The sequence below is a fragment of the Elephantulus edwardii genome, unplaced genomic scaffold, assembly GCF_000299155.1.
Source record: "Elephantulus edwardii isolate Elephantulus edwardi_28Jun2011 unplaced genomic scaffold, EleEdw1.0 scaffold00058, whole genome shotgun sequence".
NCBI lineage: Eukaryota > Metazoa > Chordata > Mammalia > Macroscelidea > Macroscelididae > Elephantulus > Elephantulus edwardii.
The window spans coordinates 9605798-9618705 of NW_006399808.1; the positions used below are offsets into that span (position 1 = coordinate 9605798).

At 40.8% G+C, this 12908-nt stretch overlaps 1 protein-coding gene across 3 annotated transcripts in view; it reads left to right on the forward strand.

Annotated features, from left to right (window-relative positions):
* The first annotated feature begins 1363 nt into the window (after positions 1 to 1363).
* The window catches only part of PPP3CB (protein phosphatase 3, catalytic subunit, beta isozyme), a 58494-nt gene continuing 46949 nt past the window's right edge, over positions 1364 to 12908 (forward strand). For all 3 annotated transcript variants that reach the window (XM_006887537.1, XM_006887539.1, XM_006887538.1), the window contains exon 1: positions 1364 to 1448. In XM_006887537.1, coding sequence (XP_006887599.1) covers positions 1364 to 1448 — 85 coding nt within the window. The remainder of the gene's footprint in view (positions 1449 to 12908) is intronic.

Below are 12908 nucleotides of genomic sequence, written 5' to 3' on the forward strand. Positions count from 1 at the left end.
GTGCTTTGGTGCTGGTGAAGAGTATTGAATATACCATATATTGCTAAAAAAAGGAACAGGTTTGTCTTAGGGTTAAACCAGGCTGCTCCTTACGGACAAGGATTCTGAAGCTTCATCTGACACACTTTAGACATGTTGCAAGGAGGGACCAGTCCTTGGAGAGGGACGTCATGCTTGGAAGTATAGAGGGACAGCGCAGGAGAGGAAGACCCTCTTTGAGGTGGACTGATTCAGTGACTGGGGTAATAGGGGTAGGTAGGTGTGTCGGAGACTGAGTTTGGTACAGTTAGAGTGGGGAGTAGGATGTACGCAGGGTTGCTATGAGTCGCAGGCGACTCGACGGCACATAACAACAAATATCTAAGGTAGAAATGCAGGATGAACTTGTTCAAAGCTCTCTGCACAGCATATCTCCTAGTATCATACACTCTTTCCTTCTGGTAAGCAGTGATAAGTCTGCTTTTGTCTTCCACCTTTGCTATGATATCAGTCACCCTGATTCCTAAATCACTTGGGTCTAAATTACCTAAGAGCACTACTTTACAAACTCAGGTCTTGAAGAGGATAAACACCCTCAAATGACTGCAGACATAGCCCCCATCTGGACACTGGAGCACAGGGTTGAAGATCTGTTCCAGCAGATGTACCCAAAAGATAAAAGTTCATTTCCAAGTTCCTTTGTCTCCCAAATTTTAATTTCTGAATGAATCCAAACAGAGCTTGCAATGTCCCTTTTGAGTGAATTTTGTAGACTTTCTCTTGGTGTCACTGGTTCCCTTTTTCTTACCTGTTTTATTCTTAACCTTTGGAGCCAAGGGTGCTCCAACTGCATTCTTATTCTATGCCCTCTAGCTCGAGACAATTCCAAACTAACAAGGGCCAGAATCACGTCTCACACTCTATTTGGTCACTTCTCTCTACAATAATACTACCTCTATTCTCATTCCAGTACTCAGATCTGGCAGCCAAATTGTTACACATTTGTTTCTCCATCAGTAGAAGATTCTGATTTGATCACATTTCCTCTCTGCACTCAAAGCTCCTTGAGAGCCTGTATAGTGTTTCATCTCACTCACTCATCAAAATAAATAGGACTTTCTACTCTCGGTTTCCGCTTGCTCAGAATTTTAACCTAATCCCTTGGTTTCGTCCTGGTTCTCTCTTAGCCTCAGTAATTTTGCTCAAGTCCCTAGAGCCTGCCCCGCCCCCGCCCCCGCACGCGCAGTGCATACTGGTCTCAGCCCCTCTGTAGGGAAAGAGGGTCCGCCATGTTCCCTGGCGGCGCCGCTGCTCGGCTCTGATAGCCGCCGCCCCCGCCCCCTGCCCTACCCGGCCTAGCGCCTGGCCGAGCCCCGGGCCTAGCATGGCTGCCCCGGAGCCGGCTCGGGCTGCACCGCCCCCGCCCCCGCTCCCGCCGCCCCCTCCCGGGGCTGACCGCGTCGTCAAAGGTGAGAGGTGGACGAAGCCCTGGGGGCCTGGCCTAGCGCAGGGTGTGAGGGCGGGCGGGAGACGGGCCCTTCGCGTGCGGGCCTGGGAGGGCAGGCGAGTGACTGGCTGCCTCCATTGGGGAGTGGCCCCTGGGCGGGCCCCTGCTGGGCCGAGTTGTTGGCGGTCCTGTCTCCTGTTTGCTTTAGGCCGGGCCTGGGCTCTACCCCCTCTGGGTTCTCGGAGCCTAAGCGGTGAGCCTGTCACTCGCATTAAGCCCTTTTCCTCTCCACCCGTCCTGTCCTAGCGGCCCGGGGCCTGTGATTAGTCTCCTACTTCAGGACAGCTGCATGCCACGCTGGCCCGCGTGGACCCAGGGGTTCGGAGACCTTCAGCCACGCGGGCCGGCCCGGAGCAGGCAGGAGCCCCCCCAGGCCCGCGCCGGCCGGGTCCTCAATGACAGGCGCCCGCCGGGGCCGCGCTCGGTTTGCGGTGCCTCCCGGTGCGGAAACGGAGGGAACCGCGTGTGATTGGACGGGTGGAGGGCCGCGGCCGGGAGCGGCAGCCTTGTGCGCCTAACGCGGAGTTGAAGAAATGCAGCGTGAAAAGGAGGGCCGGGAGGCTCGTGCAGGGGAGCGAGGGTGTGTGCTTAGGAAGCGCAGCCAGGTTAACGACCAAAGGAGAAGGAGAAGTTAAATGTTACCTTTGTTTCTCGGTGGGGTCCGAATTTATGAATATACATACCTGCAGCAGGTCAGCTTAATTTAAAATAGAGAAATGGAAAGCCAATTTAGAGTTGTTTTAAGATTTCCAAGCTTTGTGGAAGAGCGCTTCAGAACTGCTCTGGATGGGAGGGGGGGGGGGAAGCCGTTTGCTTTACCATTCAGTTATGTCAGTAAATTGATATCTCAACAGTTATTTAGAAAGAATGAAGTCTTTTTTATTGTGGTATTTACTACTTCTGACTATATTTCATTTGGTTTCTCAATACGCTAGCACAGAGTCCAGTTTTTGACATTCAACCGAATGTTTCCATTAAAATAAAAACGAGAAACACTTAATATAGTTTATCAGTTGGCCTTTCTTTGCATTAGAATGAGCGGAATAAAAAATTTGTGGAATCTTTGCCTTAAATCTTTTTAACCAAAAGTAATGAAAATTTTTGACAGTTCAGACATTTATCCTATTATGAAATCTTAGTTTTGTGAGGGTCAAAATGGTACATGAAAGGCTTTTCCATTATCACAATATGTTCATTATCAGAAATGTATTAATTTCTACTAGATGGGCTGACCAATCACATTTCTGAGCAATGGATTTAAATTTATGTGTATGAATCTTGTCCTTTTCATATGTATAATACTACTTTCCATCTACTGCCTTAATGTAAAAATAAGATTCCAAGTATAAGGTACATTCCTTAAGAGTTGTGAATACACGATCCAGTCATATTTGCAGTATGTTATTGTAAAAAAGCCATGTGTTATATATAAATAGGAAAGGAGCTTACTGGTTTAAAAATCATAATCAAGTAAAACACATGGCACTGATGATTTGAATCTAAGTCCACAGTGGTATGAATATTCTTCTGAAGCTTAAATAGTTAAAATCCAGATTTAAGTTCAGAATGTGGACCATTCTTTAATATGGATACTATAGTTGGTTGGTATTGAACCTAAGTCGTCTTTTTCTTTTTGTTTTTTTTATTGTTTCCAAATTTTGTGCTCTTATTTTTTATGGTCACATTGGTTTGAAGAGGAAGACCTAGATCTTTGGTAGCATAGTGGTTGGTTACTTCTTTGCTAATCAAAAAGTGCGGTAATTCAGTTCCATCGGCCCTGGGAAGCAGGGGATTCTTAGGCAATCTACCCCCATTAAAGTTTACATTCTTTGAAAGTGATGGAGGATTGGTGTGAGTGGGAATCTGCTCCACATCTGTGAGTTTGTGCTTGGTTAAAGTGTGTGTAAGTGTTTGGGAGGTTGGAATACTGTAATGTGAAAGCCTGCCACTGAAATTACTGGGAATTCTATATCTGACTTACGGATGGTTTACATCAGTCAGAAAGCAAATTTGGTTTTAAGTCTGCTTTATCCAGCTGCTAGTTCAGATCAGATTTTTTTTTAAAGTTAATGTCACCCAAATTATTTAGGTGAGCTAAGGTAGCTTCTTGAATACCAAATGAGTTGTTTGAACAGATTCAGCCTGAATGTGCTTTCTAGTCTATGCCAAGAAATTTGGAAGGCATTTGCCTGGCCAACTGGGTAGAAGATATCCATATTCATTCCCATTTCAAAAAAAAAAGTTGATCCAACAGAATACAGAAATTATCGTATGTTCATTAAAATCTTCCAGACAGAAATCTTTGTGAATATTATTTTTAAATAGCCGGAACATTAAGTAGACAGGAAACTGCCAGAAATTAAAGCTAGATTCCTAAGAGGTTATAGAACAAGAGAAAGGATTGCTGATGGATCTTTACTGACACTAGAGAATATCAGTAAGATGTTTACTTGTGTTTTATTAACTATTCAAAAGCATTCAACTATGAGATCATAGTAAATTATGGATAACATTGAAAAGAATGGAAATCCCAGAACACTTAATTTTGCTCTTGCAAAACAGAGGAACTCCATGGTTGGAAATCAGAAAAGATGTACATCAGAGTTGAATGCTTTCACCAAACCTATTCAGTCTGAGCAAATTGTTCTGAAAATGACTGTCTGAAAAAGAATATGGTGTCAGAATAGGAGGAAGGCATCACCAACATGTGTTAATGCAGATGACAAACCTTGCTTGCTGAAAGCAAAGATGACTTCAAGCCCTTACTGAAGAGGGGATCAAAGACTAAAGCCTTCAATTTGGATTACTGCTCAACATCAAGAAAACAAAACTCACAATTGAACAAGATCATGATGTTGTTGTTATGTGCTGTAGAGTCGTTTGCAACTCATAGTGGCCCTATGTACAACAGCCCTAAACCGTGCTCTATCCTGTGCCAATCTCATTGCCTCTGACACACCCATCCCGAGTGCCCCAGTCACTGAATCAGTCCACCTCATAGAGGGTCTTCCCCTTCTGCGCTGTCCCTCTACTCTACCCAGCATGATGTCCCTCTCTAAAGACCTGTCTCTCCTTACAACATATCCAGAGTATGTCAGATGAAGCCCCAGAATCCTTGCCTCCAAGGAGCAGCCTGGTTTAATCCTCTCTGTGATGAATCTGTTTGTTTTCTTGGCAGTCCATGGTACATTCAATACTCTTCTCCAGCACCACAGCTCAAAGGCGTCAATTCTCCTTCTATCCTCCCTAGTCATTGTCCAACTCTCTGATGCATAACAAGTGATTGCAAAAACCATGGCCTGTATCAGGCAGACCTTAGTCTCCAGAGAGACACTGTTGCTCTTGAGTATTTTGGAGAGGTCCCTAACAGCAGACTTTCCCATCGCAATACGTTTTTTGATTTCCTGGCTACTGGTGCCAAGAGTGTTGACCGTGGATTTCATATTACTTGACTCTAGTAAGCATCCATGATAGCAGCAGTCAAGAAATCAAGACACATTGTTTAATTGGACAAAATTGCTGTTGAAGACATCTTTAATAAAAGCGCATATGTGTCAGTTTAAAGACTAAAAGTGTCCCTGGCCCGAACCATATTTTCATTTACTTAATATGCATATGAAAGGGGTGGGGGAGGTGTTTGTGGACCTGGACAGTGACTAAGGAAAACTGAAATAGAATTGATGCCTTTGAATTGTGTTGTAGAAGAGTAATGACTATACCACAGACTGTCAAAAGAACAAAATTTGTCTTGGAGGAAGTGCAACCAAGAAACTTCGGGCAATCAAAACAACTTTGAGATTATCATCTCACCCCAGTCAGAATAGCAAAATTTAACAGAACAGCAAACAACAAATGCTGGCGAGGTTGCGGAGAAACTGGGACTCTTACTCACTGTTGATGGGAGTAAAATGGTGCAACCACTATGGAAGGGTGTGTGGCGCTTTCTCAAAAAGTTACAAAAAGAAATACCATTTGACCCAGCATTACCTCTACTGGGAATATACCCTAAAGAAACCATAACTGCCACCCAGGCACATATATGTACACCCATATTTATTGTGCCTTTGTTCACAATAGCAAGGATTTGGAAACAACCTAAGTGCCCATCAACAAACGAATGGATAGAGAAGCTGTGGTGTATTCACACAATGGAATACTACGCTGCATTGAAAAACAAGGAATGCATGCAATATTATTCAAAATGGGTGACCCTGAAGGACATTATGCTGAGTGAAATATCTCAGCACAAAAGGACAAATACTGCATAGTGCCACTGTTGTAGAACGGGACTGACATTAGGATTGGGGTGAGACTGAGAAAAATTGGATAAACTATGTATACTGCATTGAAACAGATGAGGGAGAGAACAGTTTAAAAGCAATACATGATTGGTTATTATGATTATGACAAGAGTCCAGAATGAAGGTTACGTAGTGGAGTGTATTGGGGGTGGGGAGGATTGTATATCAATAAAAGAATTTTTCTTTTGCTTTTCAAAGAGAAGAGCGAACTGGGGCGGGGGAGGGTTGGGCAGGGAGAAAAATGCAACAATGAATGAATGGAAATCCAAAATTTCTGTAAGTGTTCATTAAAATTAATTTTTTAAAAAAACAAAAACTTAGGGCTCCAGTTGTTGGGAAATAACAGTATGCTTAGAAAAGTATAGGGTCAGTGAAAGAGAAGAAAAATCTACAACTTACTGATTGTAACAATGTCTTGAGCATGACAGAGATTAATGAGGATAGTGTGGGATAGGGCAAGGTTTTGATCTGTTTCTCATAGGTTTGCTGAGTGGTAGTTGACTCAAATGCATATAATACCACTTACTATGCCCTCATATCTTTCCTGTTATTATTTTCTGTAGCTAAGAAAATCCAGGCAAAGGAAAACAACTGTTTATGCTTGTGTGTGTGTGTGTGTGTGTGTGTGTGTGTGTGTGTGTTGCCACCATGTCAGCAAAATGAGTTAGGGTAATTTAGAAATAGTGATTTATGAAGAAGCCTGGTGGTCCAGTGGATCAACATTCCACCACTAATTGAAAGATCTATGTTTCAATCCCACAATCAGCTCCGTGGGAGAAAAATGTGGCACTCTGCTTACAAGGAAATTATAGCCTTTCTACTCTGTCCTGTTTAAAAAGCAAAACCAAAAAATCCCCTACCAACCTAAAGTGCCATGGAGTTGATTACAACTCTTGGTTCTACTGTGCCCTGTAGTTTATAATCCAGATTAACTCTGCCAATGGGTTTGAATCATCTAGATACATGTTATTTTCTGCCAGATACTTTTAAATATGCTTTTGGTTATGTGTACACCATGTCCTAGATTTTAAAGCTAAACTGTCCCTCTGAGGTGATCAAGTCTGTTTGAATCGTGGTACAGAAATTATCTTTTATCACTAAGAGGATGATGTTTATGTCATGTTTATTTAAGAATGTAACGTGGTGAGCTCTGGTGGCCTAGTGGCAAGAAGCTGCAGCTATAGTCTCAGAGGTGCATGGTTCACATCCACCAGATGCTCTGCTGGAGAAGGAGGAACAATCTCCTCCTGTACAGTCAGATCTGATTTGACGGTACACACAAAAAATAATGAAATAAAATAAATTTAAAGGAAAAAAGTTTTATTAAAAAAAAAAAGAGTGTAACATGTGACTTATTTTGCATTCAGCCTCCTCCTTCCTCGTACAGATGAGTTTTCTTTACCTTGTTTCTTAAAATTACCAGATTCATCATGATGGACCAACATACTGAAATGTATATTTTAATTTTTTAAAAATACTAGGGGAGGAGCTCTGGTGGCAAGGAGCTGCAACTACAGTCCCAGAGGCACACGGTTCGAATCCACCAGATGCTCTGCCGGGGAAGGAGGGACAATCTCCTCCTGTACCTGTCAGATCTGATTTGATGGTACACTCACACACAAATAATAAAATTTAAAAAAAAATACTTTCATTATTTTCTTATGTATTTTTGGTGGGTAGCCTTATGATTCATTTAGGTTCTGTTGACAGCCTCGCTTAGGAATAGGAGACTACTCAATGAAAGTGTTTTCCAGCACCCTTAGCACAGGAGGAGATTGCCCATCCTTCAGGTTTGCAGCACAGTTTCTTGCCTCTAGGCCACCAGAGCTCCCTTAGCTTTATTAGTATAGCCTATTTTTATTGACGGTGCTTTCTAGTGGCATGATACATTATGTGTTGCACTGCTAATCCAAAGGTCAGTGGTTTGAATCCTCCATCCACACTGCAAGAGAAAGATGGCCATTGTTCTGTAAAGATTTACAGGATCTGAAACTCAGTCGAGGGTTGCGTGAGTTAGATTTAACTCTAATGCTGATTTAACTCTAATAGGGTTTGGTGTATTCATTATACTCACCTAGGTCTTGGGATCCTAGGTCTTACAGTGGTTTTACTGTTTCTAGTTCATACTTTGAAGCAGTTTTTTTTGTTTGTTTGTTTATAAAGTATTTTGTAATCACAGTTATCTGGAGAAATAACACTTGAAAATTAGTTTTATTTCTATCTCCCCTTTAAAATGTTAATTCTAAAATAAATCTTCAGTACTATATTCAGGAGAAAGTAAAGGAATAAAACTCTGTAAGAGAAAGAGACAAAAAATTGAACACATGACCAGTCATCTCAGAAGAAAAATACTGAGGGAAAACTACAACTGATGGTGGTAAAGCAAAAGCTGAGCTACTGAATGAATTGGCAAGAGATATAAGAAGAAACTTGATGAAAAGAACTTTGGTTTATTAAATAAGGTGTCTTTTAGTGACTCTCATAAGACCTCATCTTTTAATATCCTTGTTTATGCTCAGGTAAAATAAGCCAAAGCTAATTGGGCATCCTTCTATGTAGAATTCATTTTAGATACATCAGACTAATCAAATAGAAAATGTTTATCAAATGTCTCGTGTGTGCTAAAAACCGTAAGGATATAATAGAAGTGTAAAAGAAAATAGAGTCACTGTCTTTGGGGAAATAATTATTCATGAAAAATCAATGCCATAAGAACAGGAATGATTAAAAATTGCTGAGGAGTTACCTGTGTTCAAAAGAGGTAGTAATGAGTACTAGCTGGAATGGTTTGGGAGGAGTTTGAAGGATGAGTAGACTTGAAATAGGATGAAGATCAAAATCATTTTTTTGTGCTACTTTGTTTTATACCTATTCTGTCTGTATCAAGCATTGTGTTTGGCCTTGAGAATACAGAATTGAGTAAAAATAAAAAATATGTTAAAGAAGACTTTCTCTTGGAGGGCTGGCAGCCTGATGGAGGGTGTCATGATAGTACTTTAAATAAATGATACTTTGATTGCCATAGAGTCAGAACCAACTCATAGCTGACCCTTCACTGGGTTTCTGAGGCTGTAAATTGTGGGAGATTTGCTTATCTTTATCCCTCAGAGCCACTGGTGGATTCAAACCAATAGAGAGGTGTGGCTTTTGGACTAGCAGCATGGCATATTACTAAAGGATAATGTTCTGAGATGGACTTTGAAGAATTCCCCCAAACCCACCAACAACAACAAAAAAAATTCAGGTAAAGAAAACAACACAAAAGTTTAAGTGTTAAACCCAAAATATGTGGCAGTTGTGTGCAGAGTGCTTGACAAACAGTGATAAGAGATGGAAAGGATCTTGTATGCTGTGTTGAAGAGCTGGAATTTAAACTGTAATATACATGCAGTATAGCTTACAAATTATTTAAAAGTTTGATGCTGGAATCAGACTGTCTGGATATGAAACCTACTTACCACTTAATAACTCTAACTTTTGGCAAGATACTTTCTATTCCAAGCCTCAGTGTGCTTATCTCTAAAATGGAATTGGTAAACCATGAGGCTGATGGTATTTTGGTGAGGATTTTTGGAGACACTGTGTGCAAAGTAGGTACCAGTGTCTGGCCTGGCACATGATAAACACTCAGTGTTTAGAAGCCATCATATCATCATTATGACTATTGAATTTTTTTAAATATAAGAATGACCAAAGCTATTGGCTCTTGAAAACTAATTCTGACTGTACTATGTAAAGTGAGCAATTCCAAGGGACCAGGCACAAAGCAAGACATTGAGTTAGAAGATACAGAAAGAGACCTGGAGAAGTGGAAGAATATCCCTTACTCATGGGTAGGAAGACTCAATATTGTGAAAATGGCAATACTGTGAAAGGCAATTTACATGTTTAAAGCAATCCCAATACAAATAACAATCCCATTCTTCAAGGAGATGGAAAAAGCAATCTCCAGTCCATTTGGAATGGAAAGAAGCCCCTAATAAGCAAAGCACTCCTTAAAAATAGAAGAAAGGGAGGAGGTATGTCATTCCCTGATTTCAAATCCTATAACACTGCCATGGTGGTTAAGACAGCTTGGTACTGGTACAATGACAGACACATAGATCATTGGAATAGAATTGAGAACCCGGAGATCAGCCCATCTAATCTATGGTCAACTGATTTTTGACAAGGAGATGAAATCAGTTAAGTGGGGAAATAACAGCCTTTTTAACAGATGGTGTTGGCAAAATTGAAAATTGGAAAAGTATCTGCAGAAGACTCAAGCAAGATCCACACCTCACTCCATATATAAAAACCAACTCAAAATGGATCATGGACCTAGGACTAAAACTAAGGACTATAATCTTCGTTAAAGAAAAGCTTGGAAGAACGCTAGAAGTCCCAATCCACAACAGTCTTCCAAGTATCCTGAAAAACCTACAACCAGGAAAAGATAAAATAGATGAATGGGACCTTCTAAAAATCAAATCCCTGTGCACATCCAAAAACTTCTCCGACAGGGTAAAAAGGAAGCCACAGACTGGGAAAAAGTATTTGGTAATGACATATCAGATAAGGGACTTATACCCAGAATTTATAAAATACTTGAGCACCACAACAAGATAAAGTAAATAACCCACCTGGAAAATGAGCAGAGAATATGAACAGACACTTCACCAAAGAAGACATTCAGATGGGAAACACATGAAGAAATGTTCAAAATCCCTAACTCTTAAGCAAAATTTAACAGAACAGCAAGCAGCAAATGCTGGCGAGGTTGTGGAGAAACTGGAACCCTTATTCACTGTTGGTGGGAGTGTAAAATGGTGCAACCAATGTGGAAGGTGGTATGGCCCTTTCTCAAAAAGTTGCAAATAGAGATACCATTTGACCCAGCAATTCCACTACTGGGAATATACCCCAAAGAGACCATACTGACATCCAAGCAGATATATGCACACCCATGTTCATCATGACTTTGTTCACAATTGCAAGGAGTTGGAAACAACCTAAGTGCCCATCAGCAAATGAATGGGTAGAGAAGCTGTGGTATAGTCACACAATGGAATACTAACTGCATTGAAAAACAAGGAACTCATGCAATATTATTCAAAATGGGTGACCCTGGAGGACATTATGCTGAGTGAATTATCTCAGTCACAAAAGGACAAATACTGCATGGTGCCACTGTTGTAAAACAGGACTGACCTTGGGGTTGGGGAGGAGACTGAAAAAGATGGGTACTGCGTTAAAATAGATGTAGGAAAAACTGTTTAAAAGGGATATGTTATTGGGTATTTTTGTCATGACAGGAGTCCAGAGCAAAGGCAGCATAGTGGAGTGGACCTGGGGAGAGGGATTGTAAAACAATGAAAGAATTTTTCTTTTACTTTCCCAAGAGGGTAGTATACTAGGGGGGAGCGGATAAAAATACAACAATGAATGAATGGAAATCCAAAGTCTATGTGGATTTTCATTGAAAGTAATAATAAATTTTAAAAAAACAACAAACACAAAACACCAAGGTAGTTCAAATAAGAAGTGATCTTGAATTGTTAAATGCCTTTGCGTCAACCCAGTAAGCAGATCTCTGCCATACTCAAGCCCCTTGTTGCAGTCACTTATGTAAATCCATCTCATTGAGCCTTCCCCTCTTTTGCTAACCTTCCTTTCCCAGCATGTTGTCTTTTTCCAAGGACTGATGGCTCCTGGCAGCATGCCCAAAGTATGTAAAAAAGTTTTGCCATCCTTAACCTTCAGAGATTACCCTGGTTACACTTCCGTAAAGACAGATTTGTTTGTTCTTTCAGTTCGTGAAATATTCATTACTCTGTGCCAACATTACAATTCAAAGGCATTGATTTATTCTTCCAAGGATTAAAGGAGGAGAGAAACCAGATATGACACAGACTTCAAGCAAATTGATATGAATGGAGGAATGAAACTTTGAAAGCAAGACTCCCAGCTTAGGGGAGCTCTGGTGGCCTAGTGGCAAGGAACTGCAACTACAATCCCAGAGGTGCACGGTTTGAACCCACCAGATGCTCTGCCAGGGAAGGAGGGACAATCTCCTCCTGTACCATTCAGATCTGATTTGACGGTACACACACACACACACAAAATAATAATTAAAAAAAATTTTAAAAAAAGACTCCCAGCTTTTCTTAACACTAATCAGCTGATTTTGCTTTAGTGATTGAATTGAGCAGTGATAGCTTGAGGCATGAGTTAAAATTTAAAGGATCTTGGCGAGGTCTGGTGGCCTAGTGGCAAGAAGCTACACTGCAATCCCAGAGGAGTACAGTTCAAATCCACCAGGTGCTTTGCTGGAGGAGGAACAATCTCCTCCTGTACCCGTCAAATCTGGTTTGATGGTACACACACACACACAAATGATAAAATAAAATTTAAAAAAAAATTTAAAGGATCTTGAAAATAAGATTTAAAGTTTATTTTCCTTTATTATTTAGGCACTTGCTTTCACTCACTCTTTGCTCTCTCTTGAAAAAATGAATCCATAAGTTAGAATCAGCTCAGTGACAGTAGGTGGGTTTGATAGGATTTGGTTGGTTTTTACATTCTTTTCAGGAGACCTGGCTGCTTAGTGATCAAAACACTGTGGGCCAGTTCTGCGCTGTCCTATATGGTTGCGTTAGAATTGACTGAACAGCAGTGATTTTAAATTCTAATCACCAGATATGTGAAGATGAAAGCATAACCTTCTCTATGAGGCTAATAATTGGTGAGACAATGCTGCAGTGCAGTTAGTAAGTACTATTATATGAAGGTTGAGTATATGTTATGCTGTGGGACCACAATGTAGGAAGTACCATTAATGTAGGCTAGGAAGGGCAGGAAATGGTTTCAGAATAAGACTTTCTGAAATGAGCTTGTAAGTTCATGAAAAGAGAAATATAAGACATACACAAAATATAAGATGAGATCAATAATGCATTTAAAAAAAATCAAGCAGAGCATGCAAAGTTTAGAGAGGACAAAGAGAGGTATAGTTTAAGAAATAACTTCCAGACTAAGAAGCAGACTACCTCCAAGCAGATATATGCACACCCATGTTTATTGCAGCTTTGTTCACAATAGCAAGGAGTTGGAAACAACCTAAGTGCCCATCAACAAACGAA